This window comes from Phyllopteryx taeniolatus, chromosome 20, assembly GCF_024500385.1.
Source record: "Phyllopteryx taeniolatus isolate TA_2022b chromosome 20, UOR_Ptae_1.2, whole genome shotgun sequence".
NCBI classification, from domain to species: Eukaryota; Metazoa; Chordata; class Actinopteri; order Syngnathiformes; family Syngnathidae; genus Phyllopteryx; species Phyllopteryx taeniolatus.
Genome location: NC_084521.1, coordinates 5,000,583 through 5,018,177, shown reverse-complemented (window position 1 = coordinate 5,018,177; position 17,595 = coordinate 5,000,583). Strand labels below are relative to the sequence as shown.

The 17,595-nt window shown below is 40.3% G+C and overlaps 3 protein-coding genes across 10 annotated transcripts in view; all 3 read right to left on the bottom strand.

Annotated features, from left to right (window-relative positions):
- Positions 1 to 86: 86 nt before the first annotated feature.
- Positions 87 to 9,151, bottom strand: ppp1r42 (protein phosphatase 1, regulatory subunit 42). 2 transcript variants are annotated; one of them, XM_061758325.1, is made up of 9 exons: positions 9,017 to 9,151; positions 6,773 to 6,929; positions 5,636 to 5,802; positions 5,398 to 5,536; positions 3,750 to 3,866; positions 1,657 to 1,774; positions 1,448 to 1,570; positions 367 to 457; positions 87 to 277 (listed from the first exon to the last, which is right to left on the bottom strand). In XM_061758325.1, exons 2-9 carry the CDS (start codon positions 6,902 to 6,904, stop codon positions 214 to 216), a joined length of 951 nt encoding a protein of 316 aa, XP_061614309.1. In that variant the 5' UTR covers positions 6,905 to 6,929; positions 9,017 to 9,151; the 3' UTR covers positions 87 to 213. The 2 variants fall into 2 exon arrangements, with proteins under 2 accessions (XP_061614309.1, XP_061614308.1); XM_061758324.1 differs by lacking the exon at positions 9,017 to 9,151 and adding an exon at positions 8,594 to 8,971.
- A 1,176-nt stretch (positions 9,152 to 10,327) lies between these two features.
- On the bottom strand, positions 10,328 to 15,447 carry cops5 (COP9 signalosome subunit 5). Of its 2 annotated transcripts, none has more exons than XM_061757591.1 (8): positions 15,156 to 15,447; positions 13,751 to 13,985; positions 12,681 to 12,809; positions 12,093 to 12,158; positions 11,934 to 12,019; positions 11,553 to 11,664; positions 11,108 to 11,256; positions 10,328 to 10,540 (listed from the first exon to the last, which is right to left on the bottom strand). In XM_061757591.1, the coding sequence occupies exons 1-8, from the start codon at positions 15,290 to 15,292 to the stop codon at positions 10,453 to 10,455; spliced, it is 1,002 nt and encodes a 333-aa protein (XP_061613575.1). In that variant the 5' UTR covers positions 15,293 to 15,447; the 3' UTR covers positions 10,328 to 10,452. The 2 variants fall into 2 exon arrangements, with proteins under 2 accessions (XP_061613575.1, XP_061613576.1); XM_061757592.1 differs by lacking the exon at positions 15,156 to 15,447 and adding an exon at positions 14,698 to 15,148.
- Positions 15,448 to 15,971: 524 nt separating this feature from the next.
- Positions 15,972 to 17,595, bottom strand: part of arfgef1 (ADP-ribosylation factor guanine nucleotide-exchange factor 1 (brefeldin A-inhibited)) — a 36,409-nt gene continuing 34,785 nt past the window's right edge. For all 6 annotated transcript variants that reach the window (XM_061757582.1, XM_061757581.1, XM_061757583.1 and 3 more), the window contains 2 exons: positions 17,170 to 17,287; positions 15,972 to 17,022 (listed from right to left, as the gene is read on the bottom strand). In XM_061757582.1, the coding sequence (XP_061613566.1) occupies positions 16,819 to 17,022; positions 17,170 to 17,287 (322 nt within the window). In that variant the 3' untranslated portion in view covers positions 15,972 to 16,818. The remainder of the gene's footprint in view (positions 17,023 to 17,169; positions 17,288 to 17,595) is intronic.

Here is a 17,595-nt window from a genome sequence, read left to right as displayed (position 1 = left end):
TGATTTGAGAAACAACAAAAAGCAACAGACAATTTGCGATTTGGAATGTATAATTTCTATCAATAGAAAATGACAAGAATAACAGCTTGAAGTCACTTTTTTATGTTAAATCTCCCACTGATTCATGCACTCACAGCAAGTTACACTGAAAGAGCCGCAAAAAAACACTCAAACTCATTTTAGTTCATCCATTGAAGCTATGTAATTAATTATTTATGTACGTCTGACGGCCATGTGGTTGAGCTGTCTGTACAGAGAGCTTTTTAACTGCTGCACCCTGGAAGACAGAGAAAATAGATACATTCAATATTCCAAAATTCAAGCCTAAATAATGAAGTAATAAAACAAACAATGATGATAGTGGACCTGTGAGGCTGCTGTTGCGGCTTCCACCCTTGCGCGTGAATGTGGCAGCAGACGTGAGCTGGACGGGCACCCTGACCCATGCTAACGTTATCTGCAACACATACAAACACATAACGTATTAGCGGTATAAGCATACTATAAAACACGAAACTTTACTGCGAAAGCCGATTTCAACAAAGAAACAAAAACATTGTGTTATAGTCTATATCCAAGCATTCAACTATTTATTGACATTTTTCATTATACTTAATGTATTACGAATTTATATTCTACCCCATGTACAACACCGTCATTATGTATCTAACATGAAGTTTTTAAAAAAATGTAAACAATTTTAATGACAAAACTGTAATATTATCAAATTGTGTACTTTTATATTTAAATGTTTCCCTTTTTTACAAATGTTCTCTTCTTTAGATCTGTAGATATCAGGGAGTATCATGGATTTTGTGCACTATATTGATTACTGCATCATTGCTGTATTGTGACACCAGTGGCAGAATATCTTGACATTTTTAAATGTAATGATCTTCTTGTTAATATGTGAAAATATTTTTTAACACTTCGCTCAGTTCTCAAACTTTTTACACCGAGTACTATCTCAAAAAATTGTTAGCTTTCCAAGTACTACCATAATGACCAACTTTAAACTACAACTGAGATAGGTTTAAATAGTAAATTTAAAAGTATATTTAATATTATTCTATGCCACTGTAATATTATTCTATGCCACTATACAATTATACACAGTTTGAACACTCCGCTTAAATATAGGAAAATAAAAAACTACTCACAACAATTCAATTAAAATGAATTGCACGTCACATAAATGTTTGTAAACAGTTCTAAAATAGTAAATACAAATGTATTGTACTTCAAAGTTAAATACAACTGAAATGTACTTTACAAATGTAGTACATTAAAAAAGTTAAAGTCACATAATATAACATAAAATATAACATTATACAAAGTTTGAACATTTAACTTACTAGTGGACAAGTACCGTACTTTGAGAATCACTGACTTAGATTAATAATGTAATTGAATTAAAAATGAATAGGAATTTACTGTCGCATCTTACTTGTTACTGGAGGGGAGTTCAATGGTACCGTCTCCTTCTTCTTCTTCTTAGCCTGTTTGGATGCCTTCCAGTTGACGAGGAACTGTCTGGTTACCTCCTGAATGTCGCGGCCATCCAGTACTTCTGTACGGGCAGATAAATACAAACAACGAACCTGGCCTGTTAATACGTTCGACTTGTATAGAGCGAAAAGACGAGAGCTACTTTACTGAGTTTTTTGCAGGCCATGATCATTCGGTCTCTGTACTTAGCGGTTTTACATGCAGGGTTTCCGCGTAAATCCATTTGAAAGAGCCAAAGCCAGGACCCCAACACGTCCTCTAGCTCCTGAGGGGGGAAAAAAAAGACCAGCTCACTTATTAATGTCATAATTTGGGCTGCTTTTACAAATTCACCAGTAAATATACGTACAGGTATGTTCCCCAGTCCTAATCAGAGACAAACAAGGAAGGATGTTTAATGCAAAGTCCATAAACAACACATCAGTCTGTTTTAATAAACAGTGTCGGCGGTGTCGTGTCAAATGCAAGTGTCCCCCCGGGGCCTGTACTTGTATGTTTATCCAAAAGGCACATTAATCCATGCCGTGGAAATATGAACACTCTCTGGACACGCTCTGATTGTTCATTGCCTTCCTGTCTTGGCCAAAGCGCTTCCACTTTGCAGAGTGGCGCTGCAATCAGTTCAGAGAAGGCAGCGGGGGGGGGGGGACACCCCCTGAGCACAGCTTTGATAAATGATCGTGTCAGGGCCGTCAGTCAGAAGCCCCCTCGCAGCCACCGAAGCTAAATCACCCCCAGCCCTCGGCTCCAGAGGGGAGTTGGGAGTTAGAGCTCTGCCGGGCTAATGATGGGCCAGTTATGAACCTGCATTTGACCAGCACTTCGATTGATGATGAAGATGCTCCCCATTTGTCAACCGGGCTGACTGCCTGTCATAATCTATTTCGGGGGAAAAAATCCATACTCCAGAAGAGCTGATTGATCCATATGGAGACCTGTCTTTGAGGGATCAATAGAGGCAGACGACTTGTATAAATTATAGGGTATTGCCAAATAAAAATGACATCTTGTACAGCAATTACGTTCTCCAAATAGTCGTGGCAATTGGGAAGTGATTTGAGAGCAAGAACGATAAAAACCCTTTGGTTTCCCTCATTTTTTCAACTCAAGACCCAAATTTGGTTACTGCCCACACAATAACTCATTATGTATGTCACAGGACATGAAAAGTAATGTTAAACACAACAAACCTGAAGCAAAAAGCCCTTTTCCAAAACAATGGATGTGTGCTGGCTTGACAGTCCAAAAAATAGCTGCCAATTATCAATGCGAGTGAAAAATGAGTCAAACTAGCTCCAGATATAATGTTTGGGGGAATGCTGTTGTGAGGCAAACAGCAGTTTACAAAAAGGCTTGTTATCCCACATTTGGGAACAATTAGCACGTTACGAAAAGTCAAATGTGAGAAAAATGATTCATAAAGTTAAGAGGAAAATGAATCCAGGAAATTGCATGCCAGCTCGAGTCCATAAAATGGGTGACGATTGACAACCAAGTAAAATCTGACTCAAAATGGCTTTGTTTAGCATTCATTGTAAGCGGTTCAGAAAATGGACAGATGGATGGATGTAAAGTAATGAATGCTAGAGAATGTAATTTCTGTGGAAGTTGCGTGTGAATGTTGAAATGAAAGAATTAAGACTTGAAATTTGAATGGTTTGAATTGCTAAAGAAATGCAGAAGGAAGAGGTACAGGTAAAGTCTCTCTAAATTTGAGAATTCTATCGTGAAAATGTGAGAATTTGAGGAATGTTATAAATACTTGGGTAGATGTTCTGAATGAGCGGAATAGTTTGAAGCGGGAAATAGTTTCACACTCATTCACACAATAACACAACAAACGTGTAGCAAAAAGCTCTTAGCTAAAAAAGACCAGTCACTAAAATGGCTGAAGATTTGCAATAAAAACCGACTCACCGATCCTAATTTTGGGGACACTGTTAAAAGGCAGTCGGATGTGAGAAAAAAGATTTGGGGAGAAACTGGCGCTCGTTTTAAGCTGTCAGCGAGCAAAATTCTCCGGGGAGTGCCTCGCTGATTTGCTGAATAATTCTAGCCCCGAGAGAGTCATGCAAGCCGACGGTTGGATTTGCAGGATTTGGTTGTGTAGAACCCGTATCTCCATATCATTTCACACGTGGCTGCGTACAGCTACGCGAACGCCTTCACGCTAACGCCGTCAGCTAATCATGCGTCAGATGGACTTCAAGGGAAAGTGGTTTGCAAAGAAGCATTTTTACCTCCACGTTGTGCAGCTTGTTGTCAACGGCGTAAAAATGTTTGATTTCCTTCAGCACGGCCAGGTCATGGATTTCGTCGATATTGTTGTTACTGATGTTGAAGACACACAGAGATGTCTAGGAAAAACGAGAAGTGTTCATTTTTCAATAAACAACTGAGAAAAAACACAGCACCTTAAGTTGATACTAAAAGTTCGTACAATTTGGAAACAATGTTATATTCAGAAAAAAAATTAATAACATTATATATAATAAAATATGCACCAATAAATGGGAGTCTGAACAGTCATTGTCCATGAAGTCATCCAAGACATCAGCAAATCTTGCGAGTTGTCTTACAAGACTTCGGTATCGCCTCGTGAGACTTCAGCAAATGAGACTTCATCATATCATGTGAGACCTTTGCATATTTCGTGAGACTTTAGCTAATCTTCCGAGACATCAGGATATCTTTCGAGACTTCGGCATATCTTGCCAGACTAAAGCATATTTCATAAGACTTCAGATAAACTCATGACAATTATACAAAGCTTGCGAGGCTTCAGCTAATCTCCTGAGAGCACAGCATTATCTCGCAAGACTTAGTGTCTCATGAGACTTCTGCAAATTTTGTGAGACTTCAGTGTATCTCGTGAGACTCCAGCGTGTCTCTCATGAGACTTCTGCAAATCTTACAAGACTTTAGCATACCTCAGGATACGACAGCATATTTTATGAGACTTCAGCAAATCTTGCAAAACTTCAGCATCATCTCGTGAGGCTTCAGGAAACTTCACAAGACTTCAGCAAATCTTGGGAGACTTTTGCAATTCTTCCTCGACTTCCCCGTATGATATCATATCTCGTAAGAATTACTTATTTTGTAGGACTTCAGCAAATCTGGCATTGTTTTGTGAGACTTCGGCTTTTCCAATAAGGCTTCATCTTATTTTGTGAGACTTCAGCAATGTTGTGAGATGTGGCAAATCTTGCAAGACTCCAGTATATCTTGAGACTTCAGCTGAAGCAAAAATCTAAGAGAACAATGGAACATACACCCCAAACGTACACAAGTCTTTTGCGCTTGTTTTTTTTAATAAATGACTGCCTTCAGCGAACCATCAACGCTACACTTCTGTCACAGGTGAGAAAATTATTTTCGCTTTATTATACAGTGGTCAACTTCTTTATGTCTGTCAAGAATGTTAAATTGTTACTTAAAACATGGTCTCTACAGTTAATAAAGGCAGTGACTCTGAGACTCTTCGTCTATTTCCCTATCTGAGGTAGAATCTGGGCTAGCTTTGCTGTATTAACAGTGGCCTCTTGCTATCTAAGTCACCTTGATAAAGTTGGGTAACGGCAACATTTAAGAAAAAAAAACTGGAACTGTTTCAATTTGCACAGCAATTTCTTTGAATGATCTAAACAAACAAGAAGCTGAGCGAGTCATGGGCCGTTAAACTGAGCCACACAGGCCTCATTGACATCATCAAACAACATCCCCTTCACATGGACCACCAACCAGCGAGGCATCTTGTACCATACACGTGTTTTTAAGCCTCTTATCTGACCTCTTTAATTACTCCTACATCATTTTGAAGTGCAGTGTCGATGGATGACTATTTTTGTACAGTAAAAAAAAAGAAAAAAGAAAAGTGGGTCATACCGCCAGGGAGCACAGGGTCCTGGGGTCAAAAAGCAGCTTCTCCCCGGGGGGGAGCCTCTGACTCTCCACGTGCAGCTCCTCCAGCTTGCCCAGGCGCTCCAAACCTTCCACCAGTGAGATGCTGTTACCGCCCAGGTAGCTGCAACACACACACATACGAGAGTGCTACAAGGTGATGACCACAAATGGTAAAGGAAAAAAAAAAAGGAAAAAAAAAAAGAAAGAAAAAAAGACTCACAGTTTGGAGAGATTTTGCAGATGGGCCAGGTTGTCAATGTGCGTGATGTTGTTGTTCTGCAGGTACAGATGGGTCAGGTTGCAAGCGTAGTCCAGGTTCTGGATGCGCGTGATGCGGTTGTCGTACAGGTAGAGGACGCTCAGGTTGCGGCATGTGGAGAGGTCGCCCTGAAGATGTGCCACAAAAAGGTAACTAGGAATGGCATTTGGGGAGCCCAGCAGAACCCCTGGAACATAAGCCTGGTTGATGTCATAGTTGTTGTCTTTTTATTTTGTTGTGTTCTAGTGGGAGAATGTCGGCCTCACAGTCAGGAGATCTGGATGCGAATCTCCAGGTACCGTGGTTCTCCACCCACATTCCAAAAATATGCATTTTTGCTTAATTGAAGACTCTAAATTGTCCATAGGTCTAAATGTGAGCGTGAAAGCTTGTTTGTCTTTTTGTGGCCTATGATTGACCGGCGAGCAGTACACTACCAGACTCAAATGAGGAGAAGTAGATTCTGGTGATGCCCATGCACTTCCTGTGTGTCGGTACAACTTTGAGCAGTTATTCATGTCTATAAAAATGCTTGTTTGTCATTAAGTGTTTATGAACACTGACGTAGATGTCTTCATACGTTTGTTATTATTGTGTTTTGCCGTTTGCAGTGGGGTGGTGGAGAACTGCACTGGATCACACTGAGGGGGGAGGCACATTATTAGAAACAGCTGAAACAGCAGCACTTCCACACCACTGCAAAGTGCACACCACAATAATAAACATGAGGGTTCGCATGGAGATGTCCTCTCAAGTGGGAACAATCTCAATTTGAATCAGCCGCAGTAGCAGCAGCACATTATACACCTTCGTCCATTCATAGTGATGCAATTGTCTGAATTTTGCAATGAAATAAGAGGAGACATTGCTTATAACAGTTCCTAGACCAACAATACAGCACATCTGACACCCAATTTCTTATCTTGCTGAAATCATCCTGTTTTGATTTTCAGATTTTAAAAAATGGATTTCTGGTTTTTTGACAGGATTTTTATATTTTCTAAAAAGCATTTTCAGATTTAAAAAATATTTAAAGTTGTATGCCAAGGCACCACTGTACCTAATGTAAGACAAAAGGTGAGGATGGCCTCTACTCACAATGTACTCAATGTTGTGCCCAGATAAGTGGAGGTGGGTGAGGGTCCTAAGATACTCTTGGAGGGAGAGGCCTCTTTTTTTCTTGAAGTTGTTCCTGGACTTGGCTATGAGCTCTGTGGTCAAGTTAACCATGGTGGTCCTTCAATCCTTCCCCTTTCTAAAAGCACATCATGACAAATTAAGAAACACAGTAGTTACCAAAGGTGTGCACTCGAGTCGCATGACTTGGACTCGAGTCAGGAATTTGACTCGACTTGACCATATGTTAAAAGACTTGCAACTCGACTTGGACTTGAACAGCAGTGACTCGGGACTTCACTTGGACTTGAATCCATTGACTTGAAAAGACTTTCTACTTTGACCAAAGCACTGAAAAAAAACAGTACTTCGTAGCCTTCTACAACTGTATGTGCAACTTAATGCTTTATTATTGAAATATATGAAAAACGCCAACATGTATACGTCTGAATGACTATTTAGCAGGTAGACAACCATAACTGCTAAACTTTAGTTAATTCTTATAGTCTTTAGATAATTCACGCTCTTTTGGGCATGCTTGAGTAGGGGGGGAAAGGGGGGGGGGGGGGGGAAACAAAACAGTACAACATAAATCAATAATAAATGTGACAGCTAAATAAAGGTATACATTCCAAGAACCACAAAAAACAGAAACGTCAACGACATTTAACGTAACAATAAGGCTGTTAATTAATGCAAAAAAATAAAAATAAATCCACATTGCATTGTCGGACTCGCTTGGCTTAACACCACGTATGCTTGTTTAGGTCAGCATTAGCAACTACCTTTTTGAACGATCACGCAAATAGTCACACGGCGGGCCGGCCGTGCGTTGTCTGGGCTTCCTTTAGGCTACAGTCTGGTTTAGTCAGTATAGTGTTCTCAAGAATCAGCCTTGTACTGTATTCCTTTTTAAAATTCCGGTTATTTACCAATCGATCAGCAACAGATCTTCATGTCCTTTTCTTCACCTCTTTTTGACATAATATTTTACATAGTGTTCCTACTGAGATACCACAGTTGGATGAAATTGTACCTTTATAACAAGATGACAAACTTATTCCTCTTTTTTTTTAATTAATGCGTTATGTTTTTGATACTCACAAGGAATACCAAATTTAAACTGAAATCTATATTTGTGGTTCAAATTGCCTCACTAGAAATGCTTGTCGACAAGAAAATTCAGTTTCCTGCTATATGCACAATGTGACATTTCAGAACAATACTGTGTATCTAAAAGAGGAAAATAATTGGTTGTTCATTATTAAGTGAATGTCTCATTTTCTCTTGTGTATTCACAATTGCTCTTTAACCAAGCAAAAATACATTTACCCTTATACTAGATTATTCCAATAGAATAATCGATTACTAATTGCAGCACTACTGGATGCAAATTTGTGACAGGTCTGTTTAATGTCACTTCAGAAATAAAGTGATAAAAATAAGTCATAGCATAGCATTGTCATAGAATAAGCAAAAACCTACTATTAACTGGTTCTGAAGGGGCAATAAACTAAGCCCCCCCCCCTTTGACGATTGCTTTTGAAGGTGCAAAATTTTTTTTATCAGGCCCCTAGTTTTCTTATAAAGGTTCAATACACTTGTTTATCAAATTTGTTTTGATAAATAAATACGGATTTTAAAATATATTAAATCTATGAATGCAGTGTATAATATATACATACTTAACAAATATTAAATATATTAAAATCTAGATTTTTTTGTTGGTAAAGGGACTCAAAACTCAAACGAGTTGGACTTGCAACTTGACTCGGGACTTTAAGACAAAGACTTGTGACTTACTTGTGACTTGCAAAGCAATGACTTGTTCCCACTTCTGCTAATTACCACATGAGATTTTTGTGCGTCAGGTTGGTCCAACTTTATGATAAATGCCACGCTATTTGATGACGTCACATACGCCCAACCCTTCACTTTAACTTGTCATTATTTTAAAAAACAACAACAACCTTGTCATTATTTAAACATTTAGCGGGACATATACGGCAATGCAACTGTTTTCTTCACGTACCTCACGATAAAATACAGAATATATAGAATGTATACAGCATTTAACTAGCACAAAAGTCTTAACAGAATCGTGTATGTAGCCGTTGATGCTAACTTGGCTAGCACCACAATGACATACGGTACGGGTACGACACCTGACCACAACTTGACGTCGAGTACACGCACATAAAAATGAAAAACAAAAATATATCCTACTTGCTTTCAGGGGGATTAGTATACGTGTGTAAAAGCAAAAAACAACAAAAAGAGTTTTAAAAAGGGTGGGACCGTGTTGGAAAGTTATTGGACGGCTAAAGCGTTGCCTTGGAAACCAAGGAAGCACCGGAAGCGAGCCAACGACTGGTTTAAACTAACAAAATAGAATTTAAATATAAAAACAATACTTTGACTTATTATAAGAAGTAAAACTAATGTTTGGTAGGGCAGTACAGTGCACTGGTGGTTACCACATCTGCCTCACAGTTTGAGGTTGCATGTTCTCCCTGTCCTCACGTGGGTTCCTCCTACACTCCTAAAACATTGTCCACATAGGTGTGAATGGTCATTTATCTATATGTTCGTTGCGATTGGCTGGCGACCAGCCAGTACCTTGTCCCTCGCCGGAACTCCGCTGGGATAGACTCCAAACTCCCCCGCCTCCCTAATGAGGACAATTAAGCACTATAGAAAATGGAGGGATGATGTCTCAGAATGCAGAACCTCATCCAACAGCGATCCAATACCGCAGTGCAGCTAGTCCCCACATTACATAATGGAACAACCAAGTCAAGGTTCTGCACAGGCTCAGTATGCCTTCAGAGGCATCCCCAACCCGGCCACATTTTGCGTCTCGAGGCGCAATGGCCTTCCCGTTGGGGTCCGCGGCGTTGCAGTGACACAGGCCAGGAACAGAAGCACACTGGAGGCCATTCAGTCCGTGAGCCTGCTCAGCGTCCACGCAACCGTAGTGTCACTTTGTTTTCTTAGGGTATTGTAATGGCCAAATGTATATTTTGGATGTCGTGTTCAGCTGAGAAGGGAAGCCGGTCGGGGGGCAGCAGACGTGTCTGCTTATTCTCCCGAAAGATCAAGTCAGGCACCACTTCTTGTAATGATTTTCATTTGCAATAAGTCTGGAAACGAGCAGGCTCGTTGTGAAGAAACCGCTTATATTAGTGTTTGCGTGTTCATTCCTAACGCCTGTTTTAAGTCTTTGATGATCACAAAAATATGTTGGAAGACCTTATGAATAGCATGTGATTATAAACAGATGGACATTTCATATGCAAGTCAAACTGGGGGCAGCCAGAAAATTGATGTTGAGTAGAGAACTGACTATTGTGTTTGTCCTCACTGGGGTCATGGGTGCGCTAGCGTGTACTCCAGCGGTACACCTTGGACTGGTGTACCGCAGCCAATCACAGGCTACATATAGGCCAACAAAAAATAGGGGAAAATACTTTTCTCGTGTGTGTGTGTGTGTGGAACGTTTTTGCACCATCCTACAAAAATGACAACAAAACAATGGACTTTCCCTTATATTTTATTAACTACAATATACTTTTCTGACTACTACAAGGGTGAAAGAGGGGAAGTAAAAACATTTTGCAGTCATACACAATACCCAGAAGTGGCGGAACAACAACAAAAACTTAATTAGACGTGTTGATTTGATTGAAGAGTTTGTCCTTAATGACTTGAGACATCAGGCCGTGAATGGCTTCGATGGTCGTCTTGCAGCTAAAACGAAGCAAAAAGGGAAAACACAATTAGATTTTGGCACCATTGACAATCAATCGTGGCCTATTTCGCACAGAATTCCTGCCAAACTGAATAACACCCAGCCATTTATCCAACTTTGGCTTTACACACAGTATCCAACAACTACAACATCCATTTTGGTGACTGATGACTTTGAAAACTGCTTGTTTGTTGCTATTATAATGCTGACTATATGTAATTTAACACTAGTGGGCTAGCAATGAGCTAAAGCAAATATTTCCTGTTTTTAATAAATAAAATTGCAGACAAAACTGAGGAGGGATACATGTTTTTTTCAAAGATTTGATTGGATTATCAGATTTGAACATTTTAATAGGACTTTTAGATTTTTTGGGTGGTATTAAAAGATTTGGATTTTAAGAATGTTTTTAATATACATTTTTGACTTTCAATTATTTAGTTCCTTCAGATCCAAGTTTTTTCAAAATACATTTGTTAAAATCGGATTTTCAGATTTTTCTTAAAATATATATATTTTTTCCAGATTCTGACTCTTACTTTTTCTTTAATTTTAACAGTCCATACCTGTCCCGGGTGGCTTTGGCCAGCTTGTCCTCGGACTTCCTGTCGTGCGTGTCCAGGCCCAGCATGAAGCTGCCCCGACCCAGCTGGGCTTCCGACTGCTCCAGCTTCTCCGACAGGTCGAACACCTGACCCGTGGTGTAGTCTGAGTTCTGACACCCATACACACAGACACACACACACAAAGACAAAAACACAACAAAGCGTGCTGAATGAAGGCAGAGGGGAGTCACTGGAAACGTTTGCTTAAGGTGAGGCTAACGTTGTCAGTGGGGAGGCTCATTAAAGCACAACGGCTGACGCTGCTGTCACCATCTTGACGTGTAGTCAATTTGTCTTGGTGTGTAGCACGCTGTTTGGATAAGCCTGCTGACTATTGAGCCTCCTCACTCACTCAATCGGTGAGTCAGACAAGACTGGGTTTGGAAATCATGGGATTACTCGTTACCGTGAGGAGACTGGAGGAGCTTAACGTGTTGACCCAGTATTTGTTCCAAAGGAGCTCCAGTAGCTTTCTGTCCAAGGATGACTTGAAATACGTTACTTCCATGGCATAATATCTATGGGGCAAGAAAATCCATGAACAAGAAAGTTTTGCCTTCATCCACTTACCACAGCGGATTCGAGACACAACACTTTCATTTTTGATAAAAATATGGCATTGACCGTTGAAGAAGCGCAGCCATTTTATGCAGAACGCCGTCATTTTGTAGAGGTCTAAATATATTAACTCCACAACAAGCAAATGCTTAGCAAATAGTGAACAATTCTTCTTCGTGTAAAAAAACCCCCAAAACAAACCAACAACAAAAAACACAACGTCACTCACTGTTTACAGTGTACACCGAAGTCTTCGATCTTGTTCAGAGGGATAGTTTGATACTCTGAGGGCCCTTCGTCAGGAGGCTTGTAGCCCTGAAATGACACATTTGCAACAAATGCGAGTAAAAACCACACGTGTACAGACAAAAATAGTGCTCCCCTCTACCTTGGGGTACGTCCTGAAGGCACCGAGGTTGACTTTGCCCGCCGAAATGGTCCGTGTGGGGTCGATCTGTAAATGGTGGCAAGATAGGGGAAACCAGGTGTTCTCAAACTGGGTGCCCGGATACAAAAAGTCAACACACCCCATTTAAATGCTGGGTATATGTGGTATGTTTTGTGTGCGTGTATTTCAGAATTAACCAGTCACATTCAAATTTATGGGAATCAACTGCCACCATTTAAAGTGCCTCTGATTAACCCCCCCCCCACCCCCCAAAAAAGTTAAGATGGTTTAGTAGGCTTTTCCTGACTTTTTCTTTTTCTTTCTAGCATAAGCCTGGAAGTTTTTTCTTTGTAAGATTAGGCTTATGTTTTACCACCAGCCCAGACCTAGGAAGACGACGGCAGATTGTTGTACTAAACAGCTAGTACTTGCCAGAAGCTTCTTCAATGTTGCTGTCAGCAACTTACAACTTTGTTTTCTCTTCAAAATATGTGTAACATAACTAATCAAAAAGAGAGCTCCTTGAAAAAAAAATCTCTCTCCTGGGGTATAATGTTAGTGGTTATATGTCTGATTTAAAGTTCTTACCACCACGGCTACAAAAGGCTCCTGAAACTGCTGGTTAAGCATCTGAGTGCTGACGTCGATGCCCGAGAGCCAGCAGCCGTAGCCCGGGTGACTGTGGTACCAACCGATGGCATTCTCCAGCCGGCCCACCTGACGTAAAGACACCGGAATCGCTAGCTTTATTATATACTTGCGGGACAATTTTTTTAGGTACAATTCAATTGATGGTGACAGATTAAGTTTTTTTTTTTCTTTTTCTTAGATAAGCAATTTTTTTTATCAAACAGTACAGCAACACGTAGAAAGACAATATAACAATATTCCATCCTTTGTTAAAAAAAGACAAATATTAGCACAGTTTACTGAGTCACCTAGTTGTGAAACTCTTCTTCAATTATATATTACACTTCCCCCTGGTGGCCAAGGCACGCAAACCCAGAAGGCACAGTGGCACAGTGTCCATGGAAATATCGTGATGCACAAACAACTTAATTCTTTATAGACTATTTAATCGTGTTATAACTAGGGCTGCAAGTTGCAACTAACAATTACTTTAATAATCGATCAATCTGCAGAGTAAAAGCAGAGGTTTGTAAATTTTTGTCTTATTTTGATTAAACTTGAAGATAGTCAGCCGACTTTCATAGAGAACGACAAAAATTGGAGAGTAGTTAATGAGAGGTTGAAATTCCACGGATTTGGACAATTTTAAGTTTAATAAGGTCTTGAAACAATTACTCGATTATCAAAATAGATAATTTGATAATCAATTAATTGTTGATAAACTGTTGCACCTCTAGTTGCGACTATGTTTTTATAACGTACAACACTGTGACTATTTCTTATGCTTATGTAATATATATATGACAAACAGTTTTGTTGTTGTTTTTTGGCAGAGCTGTAACAGATTGACAGCATTTCCATTAATTTCATTGGGGAAAAATTGTTTGAGATACAAATATTTTGAGCCAGGAGTGTGGTCATGGAATGAATTCAACTAGTAAGTCAAGGAACCACTGTATTAGTATACCCGTTGGAGTTTTTTTTATGGTTGGTTGCGTGAGCCTAGTCTGTCTGTTGACTAAACCAACCTGCTTGGCGTTCTCGATGTAGGCGGCCATGTACTCATAGGCGGCAGCCTGCGCGTTGACCCGTGTCTCTGTTCCCTCCACAGGCAGCGCGAAGCTGTCCATGATGATCATGCTCTCGCCGTCCACCTTGCCCAGCATGAGGCCCATCACCTCCAGGTTGCCACCAGAGCGGGCGTGCATCACCATCTTCAGCAGCGCCAGCGCAGAGATCTTTGAGTACTTGAAGTAGTGGTGGCTTTTACCAGGTACACACAAACGCAGCACGGGTCAATAGGAGATATGGTCGACCCTACTCGCCAATTTTACCGTACCTAACACTACACATCGTCATTCAGACCTTTCTCTGCATATTCTTGAGGAGTTTACCACCCTCATTTCTGTGGATTCAACACCACAAAGAGCCTTGATTTCAATGTTAGTTCCAGCTTTGTCTCCAATGTTAGCTTCTGAAGTTGACTTGCAATGTTGCCTTTAACATTAGTTTTTACGTTAGCTCAGAGCATCAGCTTTCAATATTAGCTTATTAGCATTAGAAATAAGGAAGACCATCATTGGATTCCGACATCAGCTTCAATATCAGCTTACAATGTTTTTGTCGCCAATGTTAGCTCCTTAAGTTAACTTCCGACTATATCTCCAATGTTAGCATCTAAAGTTAGCGTCCAACAGTACCTTCCAATGTTAGCTTCAACGTTACCGCATATTGCTTTCCAAAGTTAGCTTTATTCTCATTTATGAGGACTGGACTTCAACCCTTAAACTGCATAAGTTGGTACTGTACATGGTATAAACTCTACAGAATTTGAGACAACAAAATCAGCTTTTGCTTAACGGTTAGCATCCGTAATTAGCATTTTAGGAAGAAAAAAAAAACGCTACCATTCAGCTCACTCATACATCATGTTATATGTACATTACACATCTAATATTGTCTTAAAATTACTTACAGACGGTCCTCAGTTGTTTTGGGCAAAGTTTATCAGTGGCCCAACACTGCGTCCGTCTGCAATAAATGTCGGTGTGAAACATTGGTTCCGGGGGGTTCTTGATTTAGCAGACTTATTAGATTTTTTTTCCCCCCCAACCCTAGTCCAATGTAAACTTCAACGTTACCACACATTAGTTTAACTTCCAACGTTAGATTCCTAAGTCAGCTCCTAATGTTGCCTCTAACTGCAGCTTCAGAACTTCGCTTCCAAAAGTGGCTTTCAAACTTAGGGCGTTTGGGCGCCATCTTGTGACCTTAAACAAAAATGCGAATAGATGAGTTCGTGAATGGTGAACCGCAGAATGGCGGGGGTGCACTGGACAACCTCAATGTCACTCAATCAATTCCGGTGATGTTGCCTTTTAAAGTGAGTTAGTTTTAAAAACACAAAAGACTTCATTCGTAACGCCAACTCACTCTTTTGTCCACGGCTTGGCGGCGAGGATCTCTTGTTGTTGCTTCTTGTCATATTTGTAAATTTCGTCGATGCTCTGAACCTCCTGCATGCTGTTGGTGAGCTCCCAGGTCTTCTGAGCAGTACTACTGCCCGCCATAGTGTTTCGGTCGAGGACGACGAATCGGTGTCAAATCATGAACATTAGGTAAAAACGCCTAAACTGTTGTCGTTTTGTCCAAATACGCTGATGCCGCGTCACGAGCTCTAACCTCAGGGCGCCATGACAGTCGAATGATACAAGAGCCGAGCAAGGGGGACGTTCGCCTTCATGTCGCGGTCATATATCACAGTTTTGTCAAGGTTTATGTCCTCGCGTTGTATAGTTTGATAGGTTTATATTAGATTAAATAAGAATAAATTAAATACTGGCTCTCACATAGATTGCGGTTTAAATATCCGATTAATACAACCCAACAACACCCCCTCAACAAAGTATAATGGTTCAGTGCAAGGCGGAAGTCAGACAGAGGCAAAATAGGAGCTTTACTGCCATCTTGCGACGTCTGCATTATTTTATTTTCTTTTTTAGTTTTTACGATAGATTTACAAAAAAGTACTGTACTCCATATTAACTACATTTTCTTATTTTCATTGGTGTATGAATGTGTGTGAGCGGTTGAATGTGAGGCTTTGTAAAGCACTTTGGATACTGTGATGGTGTAAAGCGCTACATAAGATCAGTCCATTTCCTATTAACCAATGTAGTGTGTATTTTTTCTAGTTTTCATTTTAAAAATTAATCACAAAGTGGAAGACGGCGACAAATTCACATGAACCAAGTTCAAAAAAACTTTATTGACCTAGAACCTGATTAGAATGCCAGAGAATGTATCGTACACAAAGTTGTACATTTTTTTTTTGCAACATAGAAAACTTTACATTGCTGCATCATATACATTTTTGTTTTCTACATCCATGAGCGGGAATGCGTCCCATTCACACGTAAAGCACAGCTAACATCATCACTCATTTACCCTCCCCCCCCCCTCTCTCTATACATGTTACTTTCTCCCAAAACCCAAGAAAAAAAACCCAAATTAAATATATTATTTTCGATTTTTTTGTACACACAGGAGTGAAAACTAAAGTCAAACATGAAAACAGACTAATAATCTTTCTTTTTTCAAGCAGCTAGCATCGGGTTGCTCTCTCATCTTCCAGTTAAAAACCAAACAGTACCAACATATAAAATGGAATAATTTAATGAAGCCTTCACTTAACCGTGAGATGTTAGTCAAATCAGGGGCGGAGGGGTAAAAAGTAAAATCTCCAGTGCATTTCGAATGGAGGTCAAGTGCATCAACAAATAATAATATTAAAAAAATTAAAACAATCTAGTGTTATCAGATTATTACATCTGTACATTTGGATATGAACGTTAGCCGTGTGGAGAGAGAGGTCACATTTCATCATGGTTTTTGAATATGTCTTTGCAATCATTTAGATACATTAAATATACAGTAAGAAGCACATTTTTATTTGATTTATTTCTTTATTTTTAAATAAATTCCGTCTGAGCAGCTCAGAGTTATGGTGGCGGAGGCGGAAATCGCTACAAACCAGACTTGTTTTAGTTTTTCGTGCTGATAGTCAAAGTGGATGAAGGGCTGCAGGTAGGTGGCGTCACAGAGCTTCCTCTGCCTCCTCTGGGTTGGCGCGATGCTCCTGTAGGGCCGGTCGAGGTTGAGGTTGGGGCTCGGGCGCGATGCCGAACACCAGGCCGATTCGCAGGTAGAATTTCCTCAGGACGGCACGCAGCTCCGGGATGAGGTCCAGCTGCATGATCTCGCACAGAAGCGGGTAGTACCGCGACGCGTGAGCCTTGAACTGCACAGGAGAGACAATAGCAGCCTCCTTTAGGCATATATTCTTTATCCTCTGCCAAGAATGACTGAGGACCAGAGGCCGTCTCTATGTACAGTGGTGCCTTGAGATACAACTGCCTTAATTTATGATTTTTTTGAGAGAACACACCCTTTGGTCGCTGATCTTCAGAACCTTCGTGAGGAAGAGGAGGAGGAGGTTGGTCCAGGCCTCCCTGTGGCTCTCCGAGGTCAATGCCAGGAAGTACGCCACCGCCTCGCCACACACGCTGACCACATAGAAAGGACAAAAAAAACAAAAGTTGCGTGATTGCAATATAAGAGTCACTCCAATTACTACATGATTCACTCTACTTACTATGTGATACAGCAATATACGAGTCACTTCAATTACGATGCGATACTTTGCGACTCACTTGAATTACGATTCCACTCACTTTAGTAAGGACATGGTTCACTCAAATCACAATGCGATTATATGATTCACTGCAGTTATGATGCAATACAATTCATTACAGTAATGACACGATTCACCCGACTAACAATTCAATACGATTCACACCAGTTACGATGCAAT